Genomic DNA, 22,534 nt, shown 5'->3' with positions numbered 1-22,534 from the left:
TTCATGGACAGGTCTCTGATTATTTTTTATGATCGCGGAATTCTCATTTACAAAGTAGTTAATTGTTTGCATAAATATTTTCGCATTTGCAATCGAATAAAAATAATAGTATAGAACAATTTTGCTCTATTCTGCGATTTATTTTTTCTGTCCTCATGGACTCTCTCCATGTACTCCAGAAAGAAAGCACACTACTAGCTCTTATTTTCTATGATAAGACCATTATATCCTCATGAACGGATGACCATGTGACCTTAAGGATTTCCTAAAAATATAAGTCACATGCACTAGGATACCCTGACTAAAACAAACATTCGTTAATCATCCACCGATCCGCGACACGTCGCTTAAGATTTGATCCGCGGTTTTGTCGTAGTGACCTATATTTTTATGTCGTTTTTTTATTATTCTATGTCTGACTGTACTAACTAGAAACAATTATATTGACATATTAAACAATGCGTAATAAAAATTTAGTTTTCTTACATTCAAAGGTTCAAAACGATTTGTTTAGCAACATTGTATTAATACGAATGTTTCAAGGTAATCTTAAGTTACATAACAACGACTTTTATTTATAAAATCCTAGGCTTAGAATGACTTTGAGCGGTCTTGTCCGGCAAAAGAAAATAACAATCATAAAAAATACTAAACTCTCCCTTGACAATCAGATTTCCATATTCATAATTCATATCACACTACCAATTTTCTTATCAAACGAAGCTAAGAACTCTCGCGATAAGCTCATCAATATTCTTTTCCAATACGCTTTCATTCGGCTATTCTTCATTTTTTTCACCCCAACAACTTTTAAACAGCTCAAATTATTTTTCAATCAAACAGTGGGCCATAATTCACTTAGGGACAAAATTGCTGAATACATTCAGTAACTATTGCAACAGACATTTTAGAAATCACCAATTAAAACAAGATTCTTACTGCATAAAAAAACAGAAGAAAAACGCAATGTCTAAATTAAGTACAACGCCATCTAGGCTACTTTCTCGTACTAAATATGCAAGCAGTGCAGAATGAAGGAGAGCCACTGTATTTTTTATATCAAGTTGTTCGTAACGATAGCAAGATGGCAGTTAAAGCGAAATGTAAAAAAAATGTGTCTTAATAATCTATAGTGTAAAAGCAATTTGTGATGGAAAATGTGTCCAATGTCTTTTGCCACTTGATAATTGCATTTTTATTTCCGTTTTTTATTTTATTTTTGTTCTCCGATTTGAAAAATTACTCCTGACGTAAATATGACGGGATGATATAAGTTTGACTTGTCTGTGAGGTTGTCTGTGGCATCGTAGCTCATGGATTGAAAATTATTTTTTAAAGTAAATAGATCGGGAATGTAATGAGCAAATGATGAAAATCAGTGGAGTAAATTCAGGAGAACAAAAATATAATAATTCATTATCATCATTATCTCATGATACCTACTTACGGCTCACTACAAAACATAATAAGCACAGTCTAAAGTCAAAACTGAAATATTTCCTCCCATAAGTTAAATGTAAAATATTTGTCCTACGATTTGGGTTAAAAGGATTTCCTTATTTAGCCCACAAGAAAAGGGTAAAATTATGGTTTCGAAGATGATATTCCTTTTTCACGTTGAAAAAGGTTTTCCATGTGAAGTGGCAAAACATATTATGGGGCACAAATTGAGGAACTTCATAATATATCTTTATCATCCATATATCCTCATGTTCATTAAAGAAATGATAAAGTAGACAAAAATGTCGTGGTTGCCTTGCGGTTTCTTGCAAGGGGCAGGTTCGATGCGTACGCAAGCTTTCCCTTTGTAGCCTAGCCTTGTTTCCAGCAGTAGAATAAATGCAAGCTATTAGGTATTATTATTTATGACATAAAATATTTTAGTAGACAGAGAGGCAGACCCAGACGGAGATGGCGGGATGACCTGGATTCGTTCTTACCGAACTGGTCACTCGCGGCTCATGACAGAGACAAGTGGAAGAAGAGTGGGGAGGCCTTTGCCCAGCAGTGATAACATTCCAGGCTAGTAATAATAATAAATAATAATAAAATATTTTAGTGGAAAAAATAATTTGCTAAAATATTAGTGAGCGAGTTGATATTACGAAAAAGTATAAAACTAACCTCAAATGACTGAAAATTTATTATTACCTGCTAGATTCGAGATAATTATATTTTATTATGTTGACCTCCAGCAAAGGCAAAAGGAAGATTTGAAAAAAATACGTTGAAATTGCATCCTTCTTTTTTAATAAAAAGACCGATACCCGCAACAAGAATTTATGAATCACACAAAACGCTTTTCCTACGCGGGGTTCGTACTCCCTACACATCGAGCACATTGGTTTGGCCTATTGATCTCAATACAAATCCAAAAAAAAACACGTAAAGATACGTACCTAATATTTTTGAAAATCTCCCCAACGGACTAAACAGATTTTTTGTCAAATAACTGCTCTTGGTCTCTCTCTTTATATTATTGTTTCTTTGCATAAAATATAGGGCTCCAGACAAAGGGACAGGTAATAAAAGCTAATTAAGATTGAAAACTACTGATTTTTCTATGGTAACAGAAGCCTTTAGGTTACAATGTAACACTTACTTTGCTAGATACCTATTAAACAACAACTTTGAACTGAGACATTGCATCAAACAATGTTGCGAAATAAGTAGTTTTGATTATATACAGGTAAATTACATGTACTAGTTGTTGTTTTATTACGCTTTGTTGAAAATTATGGTATAGTGGTATATAGTACAGTCATCTCCTAAAGTGTCGACACAACAGGTGCGTCCCTTTAAAGCAAAGCCTCATATAGACATTACGAGAATTATTGTGCAGTAGTAATTCATGACGGTGCCACGCGTTTCTAAAAACAGAATTTTTTATCAGTTTACATTTTTGTACACACATAAACATTAACAGCCTCGCACACAAGTGTATCGATCACAGGTTAACCTGCGCTTGATAAGGTTAGTCTGTGGATGGGTGGCCATCTATGTCATAACGAGTTCCTCCGTGTTTTGGAAAGCACGTTAAATTGTGGGTCCCAGCTGTAAATAACAGATCTTGCACAGTTGTTACGAATATTCAAAAGCTAGAAAGTCTGACAACCAGTCTAATTATGGGGTTTCGTGTTGCCCAGGTAACTGGGTTGAGGAGGTCTGATGGGCAGTCCGTCCTTGTAAAAAACTGGCACTTAGCTGCATCCTGTTAAACTGGAAGCCGAACCCATCATAATTAAAAAAAGGCTAGGATGATGATGACTTTGCAATTTTATTGATCAACTTTTGTTGCTAACAGTACATTTGTATTAAACTTTTCTGACGTAAGCTGCAAAATTCACGTTAATCTGTGGACTATGCTTGAACGAATGTACCTTTGTCTGAGATCTGTGATTGTGTTGAAGTAGGTCTAAGTTACTGTGAAAGAGAGACGCCGATAAACCGATTTAATGCGCCATCTTGCTCCCACAACGGCATCGATTTAGCAAGATGATAGAAATAATTACCTAGCTAATACTGTTACACATAAACTGCAAGTAAGTGTATTTATTAGTTAAATTAATCTTTTATAAACAAGACTAGCTGTTGCCCGCGGATGCGCTCGCTTTAAATCGGAAATGAACCCAAAGGAACACGAAATCGTAGTAAAAAAATATCTCATGTTTTAATCCTGGTTATAAACTTTTTGTGTATGAAGTTTTGTCTAAATTCGTTCCGTAGTTTTTGCATGAGAGGAACAGACACTCAAACATTCATACAAACTTTCGCATTTATAACATTAGTAGGATATTATCGTTGTGTACGAAAATTTGCTACGTGTAGTGTTCTTAGTTCTTTCCCTCCCATAATTTTGACAGTCTCGGCATAAGGGATTATAACTTTTTTTTTTTTTTTTTTTTTGTTTTTTTTTGTTTAGGCGGGGGAATCCTCATGGACACCCACTCCCTCGGGGGAGGAAATGGGTAGTGTCAGACTTTTACTGACTAAACCTGAACCGCCGAGGTACGTCATCCGCGTTTTTGTGTCGGTGTATGGCAATGCGTTGCAATCCTTCATACACCGCAATCCTTCATACACGTGAGGGATTATAACTAATGTAAATTTAATTTTACGTAAACACTGACATTTAGGCCTTTAATGCCTAAATCTGCCTAAATGAAGCCTTTAAATTCATGCTTACTTTTGAAAATCTATATTTTTCTAATACTATAAATTAAACAATTACTTGAACTTTGATCGAAGAAGTTCTATTCCAAACAGTGATAACTTATGGCTATAAGAGTAACCGAGGAAAGATCTTAGTGTCACGACAAAGTCATTTCGAATTCATATATCTTCATGTGCCATAAGTAATTAACACAATCTTTTAGTGTGATAATTCACAATTTTATAAAGAGCATTTCAAGCTCTTTTTTCAATTATGGGCAGTTTCAACTCTGACACCAGTTTCTTCATCAACCAAATGATAAAGAGAATTTCGCGAGTAAAGAAAAACCAATCTTTGAATCTTGGATGCAGCCAAAATCTAAGGCGGTAATAATTTATCTACATATTTTGTAGATAGACCTGAGATACGACCCCCCCCCCCCCTTAGTTTTAATTAAAGGTTAAACGCTACCTTGAATTACTACGCTAGATTGTGTATAAATAAGGGCACGGTATCTAACAACAACATTGTTGGTCATAATGTTTGTTCTCGTCGTGTTGATAGTGACATGGTGTGCAGTGATGGTCGTGTGGTCCTGGATGAAACCCAGGGGCCTTTCTCCTCCTACCTACCCTGGCGCTCTACCGATCCTAGGAAACGCTCACCAGATGATGGGAGATGCCATTCGTAAGATATTGAAAATGCATAATTTCTAAATTGTACGCGTTTTTAATTAGGTCGCGGATTAATTATTTAAATAATTAAACATGATCATTGATTTTTTTATCAAATTTGTGAAATTATTTTGGATATGGTTATGCAATTTTTAGAAAAGGAATTGGAAATACTATTAATTTACTATGATTTTGCAAAAATAAAAGTGTAGTATGCGAAGATGAATAAGACTTGTAATACGACTGTTCGATTTTTTAGCTCAAAATTAAGAGTTTCAACTTTTTTCTTAAATCTTTTACAGAATTATAATTTTCTTCTTTATTCCAGATTGGTTTGAGTACGAAAAATATATGTTCAATTACTGCTTGAAGAATGGTGGAATAATGAAACTTCTAATTGGTCCACATCAAGCATTCAGTAAGTTTTCTGCAATTTAGAAATTATCAAGTGATTTTTAAGTTAAAACTCTACTCAAATTTAGGAATTAATAAAGAAATCAAACTCGTGCAAGAGATAATTCAAATATTTGTGACTAGCTGTTGCTCGCGGCTCCGGCCGCGTGGACTTCAGTTAACAACGCGCGGAGGTTCCCGTTTCCAAGGGAAATGCCGGGATAAAATGTAACCTTGACCCCACCTCCTTCATCCTCGCTTAAAATCTTTTTTTATAATCCACTGAACTGTTACATTTTCGCTGCGTTTTTTAGAGGACGCAATTTATTTTTCTTATGCGTAGGGGGGGGGGGGTCAGTGTAAAGCTGTAAATATAATGTTTTTCTCGAGTTTCTGAACATTTTCGCTCATAACTTTTTATTTATAGTTCTACGACAAATAATTGCTGAACTAAATTAATTTGCATAAAAAATGGAAACAATTTTTTTTTGATAAGATTAATAGTTTAAGAGGTAATATTTCGTAAAAACCATTACAAATGGCACTATTTTCAAGATGGCGGCCGTTGGACAAGGGTGGCAACGACATAAACAAGGTTTTAGATTTAGGTACACTGATGTGGGATCAGTGTACCTAAATCTACACATCAGAAAATTAAAATATGTCCTCTAAAGAACGCAAGGTTAGGCCTAAAAAATCAAACATTTCAATTGAGTTTAAATATTGAAACCTATATTTCTTAAAGGCCATTCAAGGTTTTTAAGGAATATACAAAAAGAAACTAAATTGGCCCATCCATTCTTGAGTAATGCGCTTACCAACAGTCATTTTCATTCGATCTCAGATCTGTCGATAATTTGTCTCCAACTCTAACGGAAGAATTTCTTTTGTTTTCCAGTCATGACCGAACCCGATGAGTGCCTGATCGTTGCCAACGCCTGCATGAACAAACCTTACTTGTATGAGTTCGGAAAGGACTGTTATGGTAGAGGCCTGGTGACAGCTAAGGGTATGTATCAAAGAAACGATGATTATGTTTTAATACTAGCAAGTTCTTGCAATGGATTTCTCATTTTCACGTTCTAGGTTTTGGTGTACTATATCTATAATGTGTATTCTGAAGTATATAAGGCCGTTTATCAGTTGTCTAGCACTTATAATAAAACCTTTGCAGAGTTTGAGACTAGATGGCGTTGTGCGAAAGTTGTGGAATATTATTTTATAGTGACATCAATTATTTCTTGTTAAGGAGTTCTCACATTATTATGTAGCTTTCACGATAGAAATTTGGAAACTTGGATTTTATTTATAAAAAAGTAATAACAAAAATAGACACTAAGGGATAACGAATATTAGGGAGAGAAACTTGTCTTATTGTGAATAAACTAACTATCGGATTATATCCCAGGCTCATAACTGTTTTTAATTTTAAATATCTACCATTACAGAATCAACATGGAAACCTCATCGCAAACTCCTAAACCCAGCATTTAATCTGCAAGTGCTGAATAAATTTATTGCTGAATTTAATGTGCAAGCCAGAGAGTTGGTCTCCTTGTTGGAACCTAAAGTAGGAAAGGAGTCATTTGATGTGCAACCATACCTAGTTAGTAATTCACTGAAAAATGTTTGTCGTGAGTATTGTCCTTTTTTTAATCATTTTATGTATTGTATTTTAAAGTGACTTCTAAAAAAGGAGGTTATCAAGTCAAAAAACATATTGGTATATGATCAGTTTATTGTTTTTTTTTTGTGAAAACACTTAGCGCAGACCTTTTAATATCTATATGTTTGCTAGTCCAAAAGATTGCTAAGATTGCTTTACTAGCCAAGATTCAAAGTTCAAAGTTCCAGTATTTTGCCAGGATTAATAAAACCTGGCAAAATACTGGAATCTGGAAGCAGAATTTTATAGCTAACATGCGTTTTGATTGTCTTTAGTATTATATATACTAACTATGACTAATCGCCAGTTCATCAAATCAATAAAAAGACAATCAAAACGCATGTTAGCTATAAAATTTTGGACTAACAACGTGTAATGACAAGTGACGTCACACGAAATTTCAAGTTAGGTACCTACCATCTCGTATTACCTTATTTGTTTATTGATTGAAAGAGATTTTTAATAATAAAAAAACGTATCCCATATATTTATGAAATCTATCTTACGTCTTCATTATATTTTTTTTCTTCAAATACCTAATTATTATTAGTATTTTTTACTAGCCAAGAATGTACATTTATAAGAGCTTAATCGTGAAGGCACCGGTAATCGGGACCAAAAATATCAAATCCTGGCTTCAGAATGTTACACTATACGGCTCTTCGAGCAGATTTGGTTTATTATTTTTTTTTAAGTCCAATTCTTATATTCTAGGAACAACTCTGGGCTTTAGAGAGCAAGATCAAATAATGGTTGACAAAGACTACGCTCAGGCCACAGAAAATCTATTTCATTTGTTTGGAGAGAGAATCCCGAAATTCTGGCTGCATGTGCCTTTTTTATACAATTTGAGTTCATTAAAGAGAAAAGAAAATAAATTAACTGGAGTCACCAAAAGAGTAATTAATGGGGTAATATTTTTGTTGTTATTTACTAGCATTAGCCCGCGGCTTCGAGTCGATTTAGTTATACGAGTGAGTAGTATTGGATATTGGCATAAGGATCTCTAGTGTTGTGCAATAGTATTGTGGTACTTAGCGTTCCATCCTTAACGGATTGCTGCATGAAGTCAAAGTAGCTAAATTTTGAGATTTTTCTCATGCTTATTTACAATACATTTACAAATTAGTCGCCTTAAAGAGCTTTAAGTCCCATCCTTATTTCTTACAGGACACTTGTGCAAAGCGTTCAAATAAGATACTAAAGCAAAAAAATTACTTTCAGATTATAAAGAAGCGAAGGTCTGAGATGAAGTTAAACAGCAACTATGAAATGAACAGTGACTCAAAATCAGGTAATGCTAATATTGGTGATGAATTTCCTTTTTGCACTGGTTGTTTGGTCGATTGTGCATAGTCCTATAAAGATATAATGAATATCTGGTATCTTTTTTCAATATAGGCTCTCTGCACGAATAAGCGAGTGGTTGAGGTCACCACGTCAAACCCGCTATGCTCAGCGTGCCGCGGGTTCGATCCCCGAGTAGGACAAACGTTTGTGTGATCCACGAATGCTTGTTCTCAGTCTGGGTGTTTTTGTGCCCGACTTTTGACTTGAATGTTTGTGACTTGAAGGATCAAATTCCTTAATATAGGAGTAGTTTTTTTTTAAATATATTATTTGGTTTTAAAAATTAACTTGGTTTAGCTTTTGTCCATAAGTTAAACAAAGTGACAATTTTGACTTAATGCTATTTTATAATTACATTTCAGACAAATTCAAGCCACTCTTGGATCAAATGCTCGAGCTGGCTGAGAATCAAGACGCTTTCTCAGATGAAGAGATAAGGGAACATCTAGACACAATTGTAGCAGCAGCTTTCGATACAACGGCAACTTCTATGACATATACATTGCTAGTAATTGGATCAGATTCTGTGATGCAAGAACGAATTTATAAAGAGTAAGATATTAGACATTTTGAATTTGTGAAGAGTTACGGAGGGACAAATAGTGCCTTTTTTCGAATATTAATAAAAATGTGATGGGTGATCTACCAATATAATCGCCCTCGGTCGTTGGTAGAACTTTAATATTTCCAAATATTGTCATTGTCTCGCAAAATTACTTCTGGTTATGCTCCTTTACCTTCTACTAACTACTAACTCTACTATGACCCCATGATGATTTTTAATGTGTGATGTGTCCCGTATACATGCAAAAAGACCATGACATTTCATTGCTTTTCTGGAATCCTTGCTTCTATTTGGGTAAGAGCGCAACTCGAGCCAGCAAAGGTATAATATGAACAGACAGTGTTATTGATTTTTTGGCACGGTGGTATCCTGAATTATAAGTCACATTTGATAGGGTTTAGATAGTTGGCACTTCGCAGTACAAGTCTCAGATACCCAAAGACTTTAGTCACCAACATGACACCTGCCTTTATTTTGTCATTTTTTAATAAAGTATTTCAAAATTTGATGTAAAGGTGAACAATAGTCGTTTCTCTAAATGGCAAAACGCATTCTTTAATTCTTCAACAAGATTCATCATGATTTTAGTCTTTAATATTTTTTGCAGGTTAAAATCAGAATTAGGGGACAGAGATGTAACCAAGCATGATTTACCAAAGCTAGTTTACCTGGATGCTGTTTTGAAGGAAAGTTTAAGGCTATATGCTCCGGTTCCGCTAGCAGCCAGGAATGTAGATTCAGATATACAGATAAGTAAGTTCATAGAGAAAACTATTAATTTTAAAAGTAAAACCTTAACTATTAACCTCAGAGGAAAATATAGTTCGATCAAATCGATTAAAAGATCTTTTTTTTGGGAGTTGCCAATCGAAAGATGAATCAATTTACACCTTACCTATTCTTACCAATAATTACATTTTCGCTATTTAAGGAAACTACACACTACCAGCTGGTTCAACCTGCGTGTTTTCTTTGTACGGAATCAACCGGCATTCTATGTGGGGCGCAGATGTGGAAGAGTTTAGACCTGAACGATGGTTGAACCCTGAAACTTTGCCTAAAAACCCCAACGCTTTCGCTACCTTTGGCATTGGGAAGCGAGTTTGTTTAGGTGTGTATTTTTGAACCTCCAAAGTGAAATAGAGGTCAGAGGTGTTATAAACTTGACCTCTATGTGTGTATCTATGTGTTTGCCTGGGTGTGTGTCGGGACCGTGACACTTAAACGGGGGAAACAATTTGGATGCCTTTTTTATATGAGAGGTGTTTCTAGAGATGACTGGAGCTGAAATCGGTCCAGCCACGTGATCATCTTCAAATCATCTTCTTTTTTTTTTATAACAAGTTTGGCCGCTTTATCTTACTGTCTGTCTGTATGTATGTGGGCCTGCTTGTGCCACCATCCTTTCTAAACGGGTGAACAGATTAAGATGCGGTTGTTTTGACATTTTTATATTTACCTTGTTAAGTATGTATTTACGGTATATACCAGGTGAGGTAAACTTTTTATTGACATTTGTACTGAGTTTTTTTTTTATTTCAACCATTTTTTCTTTCAGGTCGCTCATACAGCATGATGGCAATGAAAACAACTTTAGCACATATACTGCGTCGGTATCGTGTCTTCGGGGATATCAACAAAGTGTTATCACGATCTGATATACTCATGAAACCAGTTACTGGACATCATATAAGGCTTGAATTGAGAATGTAAATAGAAATGTGTATATATTTATTTAATAAGCTGTAAATTAAAATGTAAAAAATATTTTATAATGCAAGTAACTGAACGGTTAACGATGATAGCACAAATTGAAATAAATAATACAAAAATAAGCCAAAATAAACACAAAAAATAAACCAATTTTATTAACAAAAAAAAAAACGTTATGTATTTTGAATAACATTCGGCTTTATAATGATTTATTTAAGAATTGATTATTCACGCATATTTATCGGGACAGCCTGACTAGTTTCAAAACCAACCGGAGACCTGAAACCTGCAATCCAGCTGCAGTCCGGTTAGATCTGAAACTAGACGGGCTATCCCAATACCGACGCTTGAGTAATCCGTAATTAAATAAATCAACATTAATTAGGCTTATAAAAGTAATTGTAAAATCATCGCCTGGCGATTTCCCATGTCCCGTATTACCACTCTTACAGCAACGTGGTTACTAAACTTTGAACGAATAAAAAACAAATCTGGGGACACGGTAGTGCCCCCGCCAAGTCGAGCCAAGCGAAGTGCACGAACACTAACTACCTCTCTCGAAGCACTTCGTCGTTTTTTTTAACAATCATAACTCCTAATAATCCTCGGTTTGGATTATGCTAGATCAACGAAATTTTCGGGATATAGTATAATTTATTCTTATAATGGTGTAATAAATAGTTCAACAGCGTGTATCAGCAACTACTTTCGATATTGTATTTTGACTTCGTGTTCGTTCTTTGGAACTTGGAAGAATGCTCCACATTGCGACTGTATATTTGGCGATGAACTTGTGAAGTGGTATTTTCTTAACAGATGCACTAGAGTTACCTTCATTACCAGTATAGCATACGTTTTACCTGCAAAATAAACAATTTTTTTTTGTCAATATAACTATGTTATATAGTCTAATAAATTCTATTGTAATGTAAGACTATAGCCAAATTACCAAGACTATAGCTGAATGGTTGAGGTAACCAGGTAAAACCAGCTGTGCCCGACATGTCGCAGCTTCAGTCAATGCTTATGACAAACGTTTGTGTGATCCAATATTGCTTTTTCAGAGTCTGGATGTATTTATCATAACACACAGGGATGAAATTTCATAAGGCGGGAATCGTTTTAAAAAAAGTAAGAAAAAAATAGACGAATAGAAAATAGCCATGAATACGATTTAAACTTATAGCAGATGTGGAAAGAAAGCTTAATTTGACAGTACCTATACAGTTTCGTTTGCCTAAACTGAAGGTGGCGAAAGCGTTAGGATTGCCAGGCAGTGAGGCGGGGTCCAGCCATCGCTCAGGTCTAAACAGGTCCGCGTCTGCGCCCCACATCGGATGCCGGTTGATCGAGTGTATTGAGATGAGAACTTCGCTGCCAGCCTTCAACGTATATTCTTCTGCAATGATTATAAATTAAAAAAAAACATAAGTGTAAGGTTAAAGTAATCTAATAATAAAAAAATGTAAAGTATAAACAATCTTATATAAAACAAGTATTTTTCAAGCGACTTTAAAAAGGAAGAGGATTTCAATTCATCTGTATTTTGTTTTTTTATTTACCTCAGTAGTTAGGTTTGGATGTACTGTATGTGGTGTGTGTGTTGATTCCCTTTTCATTTAACGTGAAATCGCTGTCATTTATTCTTAACGAAAAATCTTTAAGTGTAGGGTTTTATTTGAAGAGCCCCGCGGTCGGTTTATAAAGGATTGCAACGCATTGCCATACACCGACACAAATATGCGGATGACGTAGCACGGCGATTCAGGTTTAGTCAGTAAGACTCTGACACTACCCATTTCCTCCCCCGGGGAAGTGGGTGTCCATGAGGATTCCCTCGCCTTACAAAAAGGGTTTTATCTAAAGTTGGTTGTATGGTTTTGTTTTAAAAACACTTACTTAATTTAACATCTGTGTCAATGCATCGTACGATTCTTGGTCCAGGAGGGTAGAGTCTCAAACTTTCTTTGATGACAGCATCAAAGTACACGAGCTTGTGTAAATCTGTTTTGTCCACGTCTCTGTCTTTCTCTTTGAACACTTCATTTAATCTGGATGATAAACAAACTTATATTTTATAATTTTCATAACGTCTTGGTTTTTGGGTTTGAAAAGAAGCCCAATAGGGATGATGACCGGGTATGAAAAGGAAAAAAATATATACCAAAATGGTCACGGACATAGGTCCAACGCACAGAGGCCTTCTTGAGAACTTTAATATACAATGTGATGGGGCATCTACTAGGCATAATTCACCTCCGCTCTATGGGAGAACAGACATGAAGAATTCAACGTAGATGCAAAACTATTTCAATATGTATGTAAAACTAAATAGGCTATTATATAAATGAGACATGTTAAGTGGACCATCATTGGCCTAGCCTTTTCCCAACTATGTTGCGGTCGGCTACCAGTCCAATCAGTTTCAGCTAAGTACCAGTGTTTTACAGGGAGCGACTGCCTATCTGACCTCCTTAACCCAGTTACCTGGGCAACACGATACCCCTTGGTTAGACTGGCTGTCAGACTTTTTCAAGCTTCTGACCACCTGTAACGACTGTCAAAGATGTAGGAATAACAGCCGGGACCCACAATTTAACGTGCCTTCCGAAACACGGAGGAACTCGTTATGACAAAGATGGTCACCCATCTACGGACCAACCGCGTCAAGCATAGCTTAACCTGTGATCGAATCACTTATGCGGTTATAGCTTAGCCACGAGCTCCTCAGACATGTTAAGTGGACCAGTTCCTTAAAATTATTATTACCGCCGAGAGTGGCACCTGCCACACCTGCCATGGCGCCTGCACATGGTAATGCAAACAATTAGGCAGGCAATTATTATTATTATTATTTCCTTTATTTAAATTAAATAATATATAAATTACATTTTTAAATATAGGTATATAAAAAAAAACAACATATATTTAAAAATATAAAAAATAGTGTCCAACCGGCAACGGGAACAGGGCCCAGCTGCCGGTGGTCAGGGCTCCAGAGAGAGGAACCTCCTCACGATGCGCGCCTTGCCTAGAAGTACCGCTCTCTGAATTAAACCCTTGACCCAGACGCCCAACGAGAGCCTCCGAAGATGTTGATCGGGCTCTTGGCTATTAAGCCATTGGCACTTACGACTATCGGGACAATGATTGCCGAGTCCACCTCCCACAAGTCGACAACCTCGTGAGCTAAATCCAAATATTTCAATTGTTTTTCTTTTTCTGCTTTCACGAGGTTCTCGTCATGGGGGATGGTGATATCAACAATCATTGTCCGACGCTCTGATCGATCGATCACCACTATATCAGGCTTATTGGCAACAATAGTCCTGTCAGTGATGATAGACCGATCCCAGTACAGTGTGATATGACCACTTTCGAGAACTGGGTCGGGCACATACTTATAGTACGGCACCTCAGATTCCACAAGTTTGTACTTCAGAGCAAGCTGCTGATGGAAAATCCTGGCCACTTGGTTGTCTGTGCAAGTAACCCCGTTAGCAAGACGAGAACATCCCGAAACTATATGTCTCAAGGATTCATCGGGACAGTGACATGCCCGACAGATGTCAACTGTACCATCCTTAGTTATATATTTTCGGTAGTTATTCGTCATGATAACTTCATCCATAATTGCACATACAAACCCTTCGGTTTCTCCAAAGAGATCTCCAAAGCGTAGCCAGGCCACGGACGCTAAGAAATCTACATCGGCCCCGTGAAGGGTCCGATAATAGCGTCCGTATAGCTCCTTGCTTTGCCATACATCTTTGTGGTCTTTGACGCTTAGTACGACAGGTTTGTGCCAGTTCTCTTTACCTAGAGAGAGCGGAGTGAAGCCCTTATCCACTGCCACCACATCTCGGTGCATCCCCACGTCCACTCGGAGGACATACTCCCTGAGGTTACATACCTCGCGATTATGGAGGGTCTTGGCATTTAGGAAGCCACGACCCCCACACTTTCGCGGGATATATAACATCATTACCGATGATCGCGGGTGGTGCATTCGATTTGCGGTGAGCAGTGTGCGGACTCTTCTACCCAAGGCGTCCAGTTCGGTCTGTGTCCACTTGAGTATGCCAAAGGAGTACATTATCACTGGCATGACTCAACTTTTAAGGGCACGCACCTTGTTACCGCCCGATAAGGAACTTTTTAGTATCTTATTCAGGCGGCCAAAGAAACGTGTCTGTAACGATTGTTTCATGTCAGCGCCATTAATGCCTAACGCCTCTGACATACCCAAGTATTTGTAGGTTTCCGTTGAGGAGAGGTACCTCAGGTTTATAGAATCCGAGAGCTGTATGCCCTGGGATTCTACAATCCCACCTCGTTTTACATGCATGACTGCACATTTGTCAACACCAAATTCCATTCTGATGGAATTACTGAAGCTTTCAGTAATCTTCAGTAACTTCATCAGTTGCAACTTGTTGGAAGCAAACAATTTCAGGTCATCCATGTACAACAAGTGGGAGATTACCTGGCTTCCTCTCCGCAACGAATAGCCCAGCCTTGAATTCTCAAGCAGAGTGCTAAGAGGATTCAAGCGTAAACAGAACCACAAGGGACTCAAACTGTCACCTTGAAATATTCCCCGCTCAATCCTAATAAGTTGACCGCTCTTTTGGATATCCCGACATCCTGGATAGTGAAGCACCGTAGTCCATTGCCCCATACATGACTTCAAAAAAGTGCGTAGAGTTGTATTGATTTAATACAACTCTAGCACCCTCATGAGCCATGCATGTGGCACCGAATCATAGGCCTTCTTATAATCTATCCAACATGTCGACACACCCGAGGCAGACATGATAGAAAATTGTTCAATATGGTCATTAATCTTTTCTCTCAGAATGGATGTAAGCAGTTTGTAGATGGTGGGTAAACATGTTATCGGTCTATAATTTTTGGGGTCTGTGGTACTACCTGTTTTGTGGAGCAGATGGGTGGAACCAGTAGTCAAGAACTGTGGGAGCATGCCCGAGTCTACGGCAGATTGGAATTGGGATGCTAAGCAACCATGTGAACTTGGTAGCCATTTCAACCAGAAGTTATGCAGTCCATCCGGGCCCGGGGCTTTCCAATTGACCAACGGACGGACTGCATTGGCTACGTCTTGGGGACTAATATCAATAGCCCCCATTTCTTCTATTCGTTCACACGATTGCTCAACAGCACGTATCCAATCCCCCTCAGAGTGGGTTACAGGCGCCGACCAGATGCTGCGCCAAAACAAATTTGTGGCGACATCATCCGGCAGGCGTCCGGCACCCTCCTCCGACGCAGGTTGCTCCCAAGATCTGTACACCCATCTTTGGTCTCTTTGGAACATACGGTTCTGGTGAAATCGGTCCACTCGAGTCTTGTAACGTCGAATACGGCTTGCCCAGGCACACACCTTATGCTTAAAAAAGTCAATACGTTCTGTAACTCGGGCGGTGTATTCGCTGGGGCTAATATTAGTCCCAGCAAACGCCCGCTTTACAAAACGCATGACCCTAGGACGAGTGTTTCCGCCCCGAAACGCAACAAGTTTGGCTATGAGTGTCCTGGCCTCAACAACACGCTTCTCAATCCTGCACTGCCAGGCTGGTGCTGCTTGCTTAGGCCGTGCAGCTATTATTATTATTATTTTTATATATCCTGGGACAACTCACACACGGTTATCATATCCCAAGCTAACCAGAGCTTGTGTTATGGTAACCAGACAACTGATAAACTTACTTATATATTTCTAAATGCATATATATACATACTGTAGTTAAATTACACCAAGACACCAGAACAAATGATCATGCTCATCATACAACATTTGTCCTGGGTGGAAAACGAACCCACGACCTCTGGTACAGCAGTCAGGGTCACTAACCACTAGACCAACAAGGACGAAGTGCAAGAACGACACTGGAAGAAAAGTCCAACATGAAAGTTAAGACCTCATTCGTGATTAAAAATTTAGGAAGACTAAGAGCACTTAAGATCATGAAATGTGTGGTAGTGGTTGGTACTGGCTGGTGAAAAAGTACTGGTAGGTGAAGTTATTTTAATCTAACGAAACATATACGTACTCCTGAAGAACTCTTGATTGCACGTCGGGATGAGATCCAAGTAAGATCAGTGCAAAAGTAATACTAATGGCAGTTGTCTCATAAGTAGCTGCGATCATTGTGTTGACATGTTCCTTTATCTCATCGACGGTGAAGGCATCCTGTGTTTTATATAAATGCAGCATTCGATCCAATAGTGGTTGAAATTTATCTGTAATAATAGTATTGAAAAGTCGATTGTAAAAGAGAGGAACCCTTGGCGAAGCTACAACTCCCCAAGTTGATAACAGGTTAAGTTACACTTGATACTGGTAATTGATATTATAATCATGAATTGTGAAAGAGAGGAACCCTTTTAAAAAACTACAACTGTGCAAGTTGATAACAGGTTAAGGTGCACTTGATACTGGGGTTAATGAATGTATTGTGGAGCATTTACCCCTTACTCGGACTGGCTGTTAGATTGTCTAGATTCTGACTGGGACCCACAATTTAACGTGCCTTCCGAAACACGGAGCACCTCGTTAAGACATTGATCAGATATAGTCCTATCAGCTGTCAGACCATATCAAACGTACCTTAACCTGCGATCGATAAATTTGCGCAATACAACAAATGCGTGTTGATTCATTTAATTGTTTAACATACTAACCTTGACTATTTTCTATAACTGTACTTTCTTTATCGTTTAATTTACGTTGGATGATCTGAAATTCAAAATGGAAAAAATCATTTAATCGGCGTCCGATAGGGGGAGCTACTCTCAATTACTCGCATTAAAAAGTTTATTTCTTGTGTCCAATACCAAATACCAAATGTTATTCATCCCCCTATATTTTATGAGAAGACGTCCATCCCTAATTCTTTTTTAATTATATGTATATTTTTTCTTTACCATATATTCCCTATATAATTTATATGGAAAAACAAAGTAGTTGCCTGGGTCAGCTAGTAAACTTACAAAATTTTTAAAAACATACCTGCATTGTAATACCGTTTAAGATTTTCACTTCGGCGTCAAATGGTTTCTTATAAGAACTTAGATTAAACAAAAACTGTAAATGCAACCAGAATTTAATCACTCTCAATGTATAAATATAAGACGCATGTTTTGTCGCGTCAATGTAAGCTTTGATAATAGAACTATCTTCTGATGTTAAGCCAAGCGTTGTTTCTGGAAATAAATAATCAATTCAGCTTTGTGGTGGTGAAATGTGGCATGTCTCTGACATGAGAGTTGGATGTAATTTTTTCAATATTTATTAGAACTCTTTTTGCGTGGGGGTTAAAAAACATTATAACAGCGAATAATGGTCAAACCTATCGAAACCGTAGTATACCTAAACGATCTAGAAGTTCGAGTCAAACATATCCGATTGTCAACGGGCCCTAGGTCTCAGCTCATGAAAAAAATTGTAAACAAAACAGCAAACTTAGAGTTTTAAAGGAAGAAGCTATGTAATAATTTCTGTAAGAATCTCACTTTTCTGCTTTTCACACCAAGAGAAAAAGAATTAAAACCGACTATTGTGTAGTAAAATGTTCAATCGGAATCCGGGCAGTAGATGTAATAACTGGAAACGACAGTATACCTAAATAAGGTTTCTAAATATATATGTAAAAGTCCAGGTGTACATGCACAAGTCCATGCATAAAACCGCAAGGCCACAACCACTTTATCACTAATTGTGATATTGCATTACTTCACATAAAAAGCGGGACTTATTTTGATTTTAAGTTAAAATACTTACGGCAAGACGTTCGCAGAAGGAAAGTTGTTAAATACGTTTCTACATCTAACGTATCCTTCCCGACTTCCATATCAAGTTCAGAGACAAGTCTTCGAGACTGATCGTTAAACACACCCAGAAATGAATTCAATATTTGCTGACTGAACGATGGGTTTAACAGCTTACGATGCACTTTCCACATAGATACTGCAAAAGAGCAAGGTTGTCTCAATATCACGAAAGAGACTTCGGCAATATTTTTAGGTACATACGCTTACATTTCAAAATGTATGTTTAAGACGTTTATTTGGGAAGATCGTTTCGAAAGTTGGTTACGTGTTTCGTAAACAAGCGTCTAGTTTCTACTAAATAAATAAGTATTTTTTGCAAATACAGCTCAAAAGTGCAAGTCTTTTCTACAGCAACAGAATAATCATCACATTATTTTTTTTAAACAATACGTAAGGAATAAACAATCTAGCTGACATATATTTTAATATCTTTGTCCATATGCTCACTTACACTAAAATATATTCATTAACACTGCACACACTTCAGTTATTTAATATTAGTTTGATGAATCCAATATACACCAGTCATAAAAACGCAAAGTCTTGGATTTTTCTGTTCATTGATTAAGAAAAGTAAAGCAAAAAAATGCACATGAATGATCCTTGCACTTACCCTCTGATGTTGCTAAACCCCTTCCATATAGTTCGCTCGCAAAATTTTGCATATAACTTTTAGAGAAACAAGTGTTGGCTACCAGGATAGCATCGTCAGGATCTGACAGAACTGGAAAATAAATAATAAAGCCAGTGTTAATGACGCTTCGATAATATACCTTTCGTTCTTATGGCAGATCATCAAATGACACCTCTCGCTTTGGGTTGAGCGGAAAGGAGTGTCACACTTCTACTGACTAAACCCACCCATGTTCCTTCTTTTGCCTTTCGTGTACCGGGGCCACAGTAACCATTCCAAGCCAAATCAATAGTCAATTCGATCCCAAGGCACGCAACGACTTTTAATGTTGGTTGTTCTTTAGAAATAAACTAGCTGACCCAGCACACGTGGTTTTGCCTAGTAAATTGTTTCAAGTTGTATGTATTTTTAATGCCACATTATAAAAAAAATAAAAACAAAAAATTTCGTCCGAAAAATAAAATATTTTTTTTTAGTGTGAGCAACCCTTAGCACTTAGGAGTATGAAATATAGATGTTGTTCTATTCTCAGACCTACCCAATATGTATACAAAATTTCATAAAAATGGCTCGAACGGTTTCGGAGGAGTACGGTAACTAACATCGTGACACGGGAATTTTATATATTAGATATGACAGCTACCATGTTTTGGAAAGCACTTAAAAAGAGAACAGGGGTTACACCTGTGTTGGCGTACACGCTTGTACATTGTAACACATTGTGGCGTACAAATAAAAAAAATGTGAACATTGGGAAATAATGTTTAAACTCAATTACATGAAATAATTTAACAATCTTACCGTACAAAGGTCTTCCCATAATTGATATTACAGCGAGTCCTCCACATTCCATAGAAAAGTCAAAAATCTTTTTTTGCCATTCCCAGAAAGCTGTAAGAAATATATTTGATGGTTCGTTCAAATCGCTTTGTATGCTTTCAGGGATATGTATGTAGGAATACTACAATTCTAACATTGTTACGTATAAGAACTACAAAAAAAAATGAATAGCCCGCAACAAGCGAAACCGCATCCGCCTCAGTTCACCCGTTTATGATCTAAACCACAGACAGAAACGATTCAATGCCTTAGAATCCACAGCGAAATTAATAAGAAATAGTAAAAAAAGGAGGGGTAAGAAAACATATTTCACTCATTCCCTTTAAAACAAAGAAGAAAAAAATAATAACGGTACTTGTAGCAAAAAAAGAGGTGAATTACTCTCAATTGCCAGGCACCGCGAATAAAAACTAACAAGTTAATGAGTCCTATAATTTAGGAGCTGTTATTTTGATTCAAATTATAAGTATGGCAAAAACCTCTAAAAGTACGAATATTTGCTCTAGTTCCAACAAGGTATTCATTGTAAACAATACCAGGTGACGGTTACAAACTATGCAATGGGATTTTACGCTTGTCCTGCCACAGACCACACTCCCACAAAATGTGATAGGAGAAATTTAAATTTCTGTCTTACCCTGAGGTTCTCTTGGCACAGCTAGGACATGTCCAATGACTGGTAACGCCCCCGGACAAATTGGAGGCAATGGATGACGATATCTCATCCATAACCAAACCAACAAAACGCAACTTAATATCACGAGCAATAACAACTCCATCATCGCGGACCGACAACAGTTCTTGCCTTAGGGAACTTTGGACATATATATTGTCTATAATATCTAATGTGACATTAGAATTTAAGGTTTTATTGAAGCAAATTAGCATATAAAATATATTATAGATATATCCTCAATTTATATTTTAAATGAGTTTGCTAGTTGGTTTGTTTGGTTAATGTTTCAAGGTTGCGTACCCTATGAAGAAAAATAATTGAAAGGGATACATGTTACTAAGCCACATTTTCCGTCCGGGTGTCCGTATGTCTGTCACCAGACTGTACTGTACTTTGTAATGAACAAACCGTGATAGGTAGACGGTCCTAAAAATTTTTGTGGTTGTTGTATCTCCGAATCATTATTAAAATTGGAGATCGGTATTATATTATCGTTCGGTACTATACAGTCACAAATTTTCTGGATGTTCATTTTTTTTTCTTGATCCTATTTCTAAGAAACTCTCTGGGTTGTGAGTCCGTAACGCACTTACCAGGTTTTTAATCTTCTATTTTTATTCAGTTGTTTCGACCTTGCTTGTCATCTCAAATAATGGAGTCTATCTAAACAACTTGAGTTCTGTGACGGCTGTATTCGGAAAGTAGCCTTAAACAAGTTCGAAAAACCAAACGTCAAAACCGTCAATGTGGACATAGGCAAACATCCCTGATGCAATACAGAGTCGGCGAAGCAGTATTATTAGTACTGTATAATGTGGTATTGGATCGATGACAGAGCGAAGCGTACCCGTGCGAAGTGATTTGATGCTAAATTAATCGTACCTTAAAAGGGACCTAACAACGGAAAAAATCACGTTACATACATTGCCAGACGTATTCAGAAACAAGTTGCAAATTTCCCTGGGTTTTGGCAAGCAACACCGCGGCAAAAACATATGCCAACTCGATGTGACGCGACGTGTGAACAAAACCTGTTTTAAAACTAAATAGACATAATAAGAAAAAAAAATAGTTTTCTCACAGTCAAAAACAAAGGCACATAGCAATTTTGTGGTTACGGTAATGGATCTTATGACTACCGTATAAATTACAAATTAATATGAGCTAAAAATACTTAGTGTAACGTATTATGCTTCCTTGTTTTGAAAATGTTTACGTCTTCAAATCGATAGCACAAGCAGGCTTTTGGTAAGCCTTTCTGAAAATCTACTGACCGTGGTAAACCTTACTTTTCACCATCGTAAGATTCATGATTAAATGATTCTTAATCATGTGCTGACTTGCGGGTCACGAGTCGAACTCGACTCCGGTTGGTTCCGAAACTAGTCGGGCACTCCTGATAAATACTCGTGAGTATACCGTTGTATTATTTAATAATGAAGTCTTATGAGAGTAACTATTAAAATAAGGCCTGCCCAAATCATTTCTTAATTCCCAGTCTACAGAAATAGACCCCAATTCGTGTCCCTATCACTTCGCTTCGACATTTAGTTTCAAATTTTATTGTTTTAGTTATTTTTTATAGTTATTAATTGAATTTTAATATTGTGTGTGTGACCTGTTTTTTTTCTTTTAAAGAACCATTCTCGTATATATACGCCAGTCATAGAGTTCATCATTATATGAACAATTTCGTGGCAAAAACTCCAAATTCCATACCTTTAAAGTTAATTGAACCTTATTTTGGCAGACTGAAGATTGTCGTGATGAAAAAAAAAACATTTAAAAAAGTGATAAACATCTTCGCGACCTCGCGCCTCTGTTTTTAACTGTGAGAAAACCAATTTTGTGTTTTATTGACCAGTAAGTTTAGAAACCAGTTTTTTTGCAATTCGATTTAACTAATACTAATTTTGTTCCCGGATTGACTATCTATACAGGAACTGTTTTGACAAGTACTTTGATGTTGTATGGTGACCAGGGTCTAATACAGAAGCTGAAGAGAGGCGACCAAGG

The 22,534-nt window shown here is 36.9% G+C and overlaps 2 protein-coding genes across 2 annotated transcripts; one reads left to right on the top strand and one right to left on the bottom strand.

The window, feature by feature from the left end:
* Positions 1–5,137: 5,137 nt before the first annotated feature.
* Positions 5,138–10,610, top strand: LOC113495022 (cytochrome P450 4C1-like). Its single transcript, XM_026873586.1, has 9 exons — positions 5,138–5,245; positions 6,119–6,229; positions 6,669–6,854; positions 7,601–7,797; positions 8,111–8,180; positions 8,599–8,788; positions 9,409–9,554; positions 9,733–9,912; positions 10,360–10,610. Exons 1-9 carry the CDS (start codon positions 5,179–5,181, stop codon positions 10,512–10,514), a joined length of 1,302 nt encoding a protein of 433 aa, XP_026729387.1. The 5' UTR covers positions 5,138–5,178; the 3' UTR covers positions 10,515–10,610.
* Positions 10,611–11,093: 483 nt separating this feature from the next.
* On the bottom strand, positions 11,094–20,708 carry LOC113495107 (cytochrome P450 4g15-like). The gene is made up of 8 exons (XM_026873702.1): positions 20,480–20,708; positions 18,982–19,149; positions 18,298–18,504; positions 17,220–17,324; positions 16,589–16,778; positions 12,414–12,565; positions 11,734–11,913; positions 11,094–11,374 (listed from the first exon to the last, which is right to left on the bottom strand). The coding sequence occupies exons 1-8, from the start codon at positions 20,622–20,624 to the stop codon at positions 11,217–11,219; spliced, it is 1,305 nt and encodes a 434-aa protein (XP_026729503.1). The 5' UTR covers positions 20,625–20,708; the 3' UTR covers positions 11,094–11,216.
* Between the last annotated feature and the right edge of the window lie 1,826 nt (positions 20,709–22,534).

The sequence above is a fragment of the Trichoplusia ni genome, chromosome 6 (assembly GCF_003590095.1).
Source record: "Trichoplusia ni isolate ovarian cell line Hi5 chromosome 6, tn1, whole genome shotgun sequence".
Taxonomy (NCBI): domain Eukaryota; kingdom Metazoa; phylum Arthropoda; class Insecta; order Lepidoptera; family Noctuidae; genus Trichoplusia; species Trichoplusia ni.
This window is presented reverse-complemented; position numbering and strand designations above follow the sequence as displayed.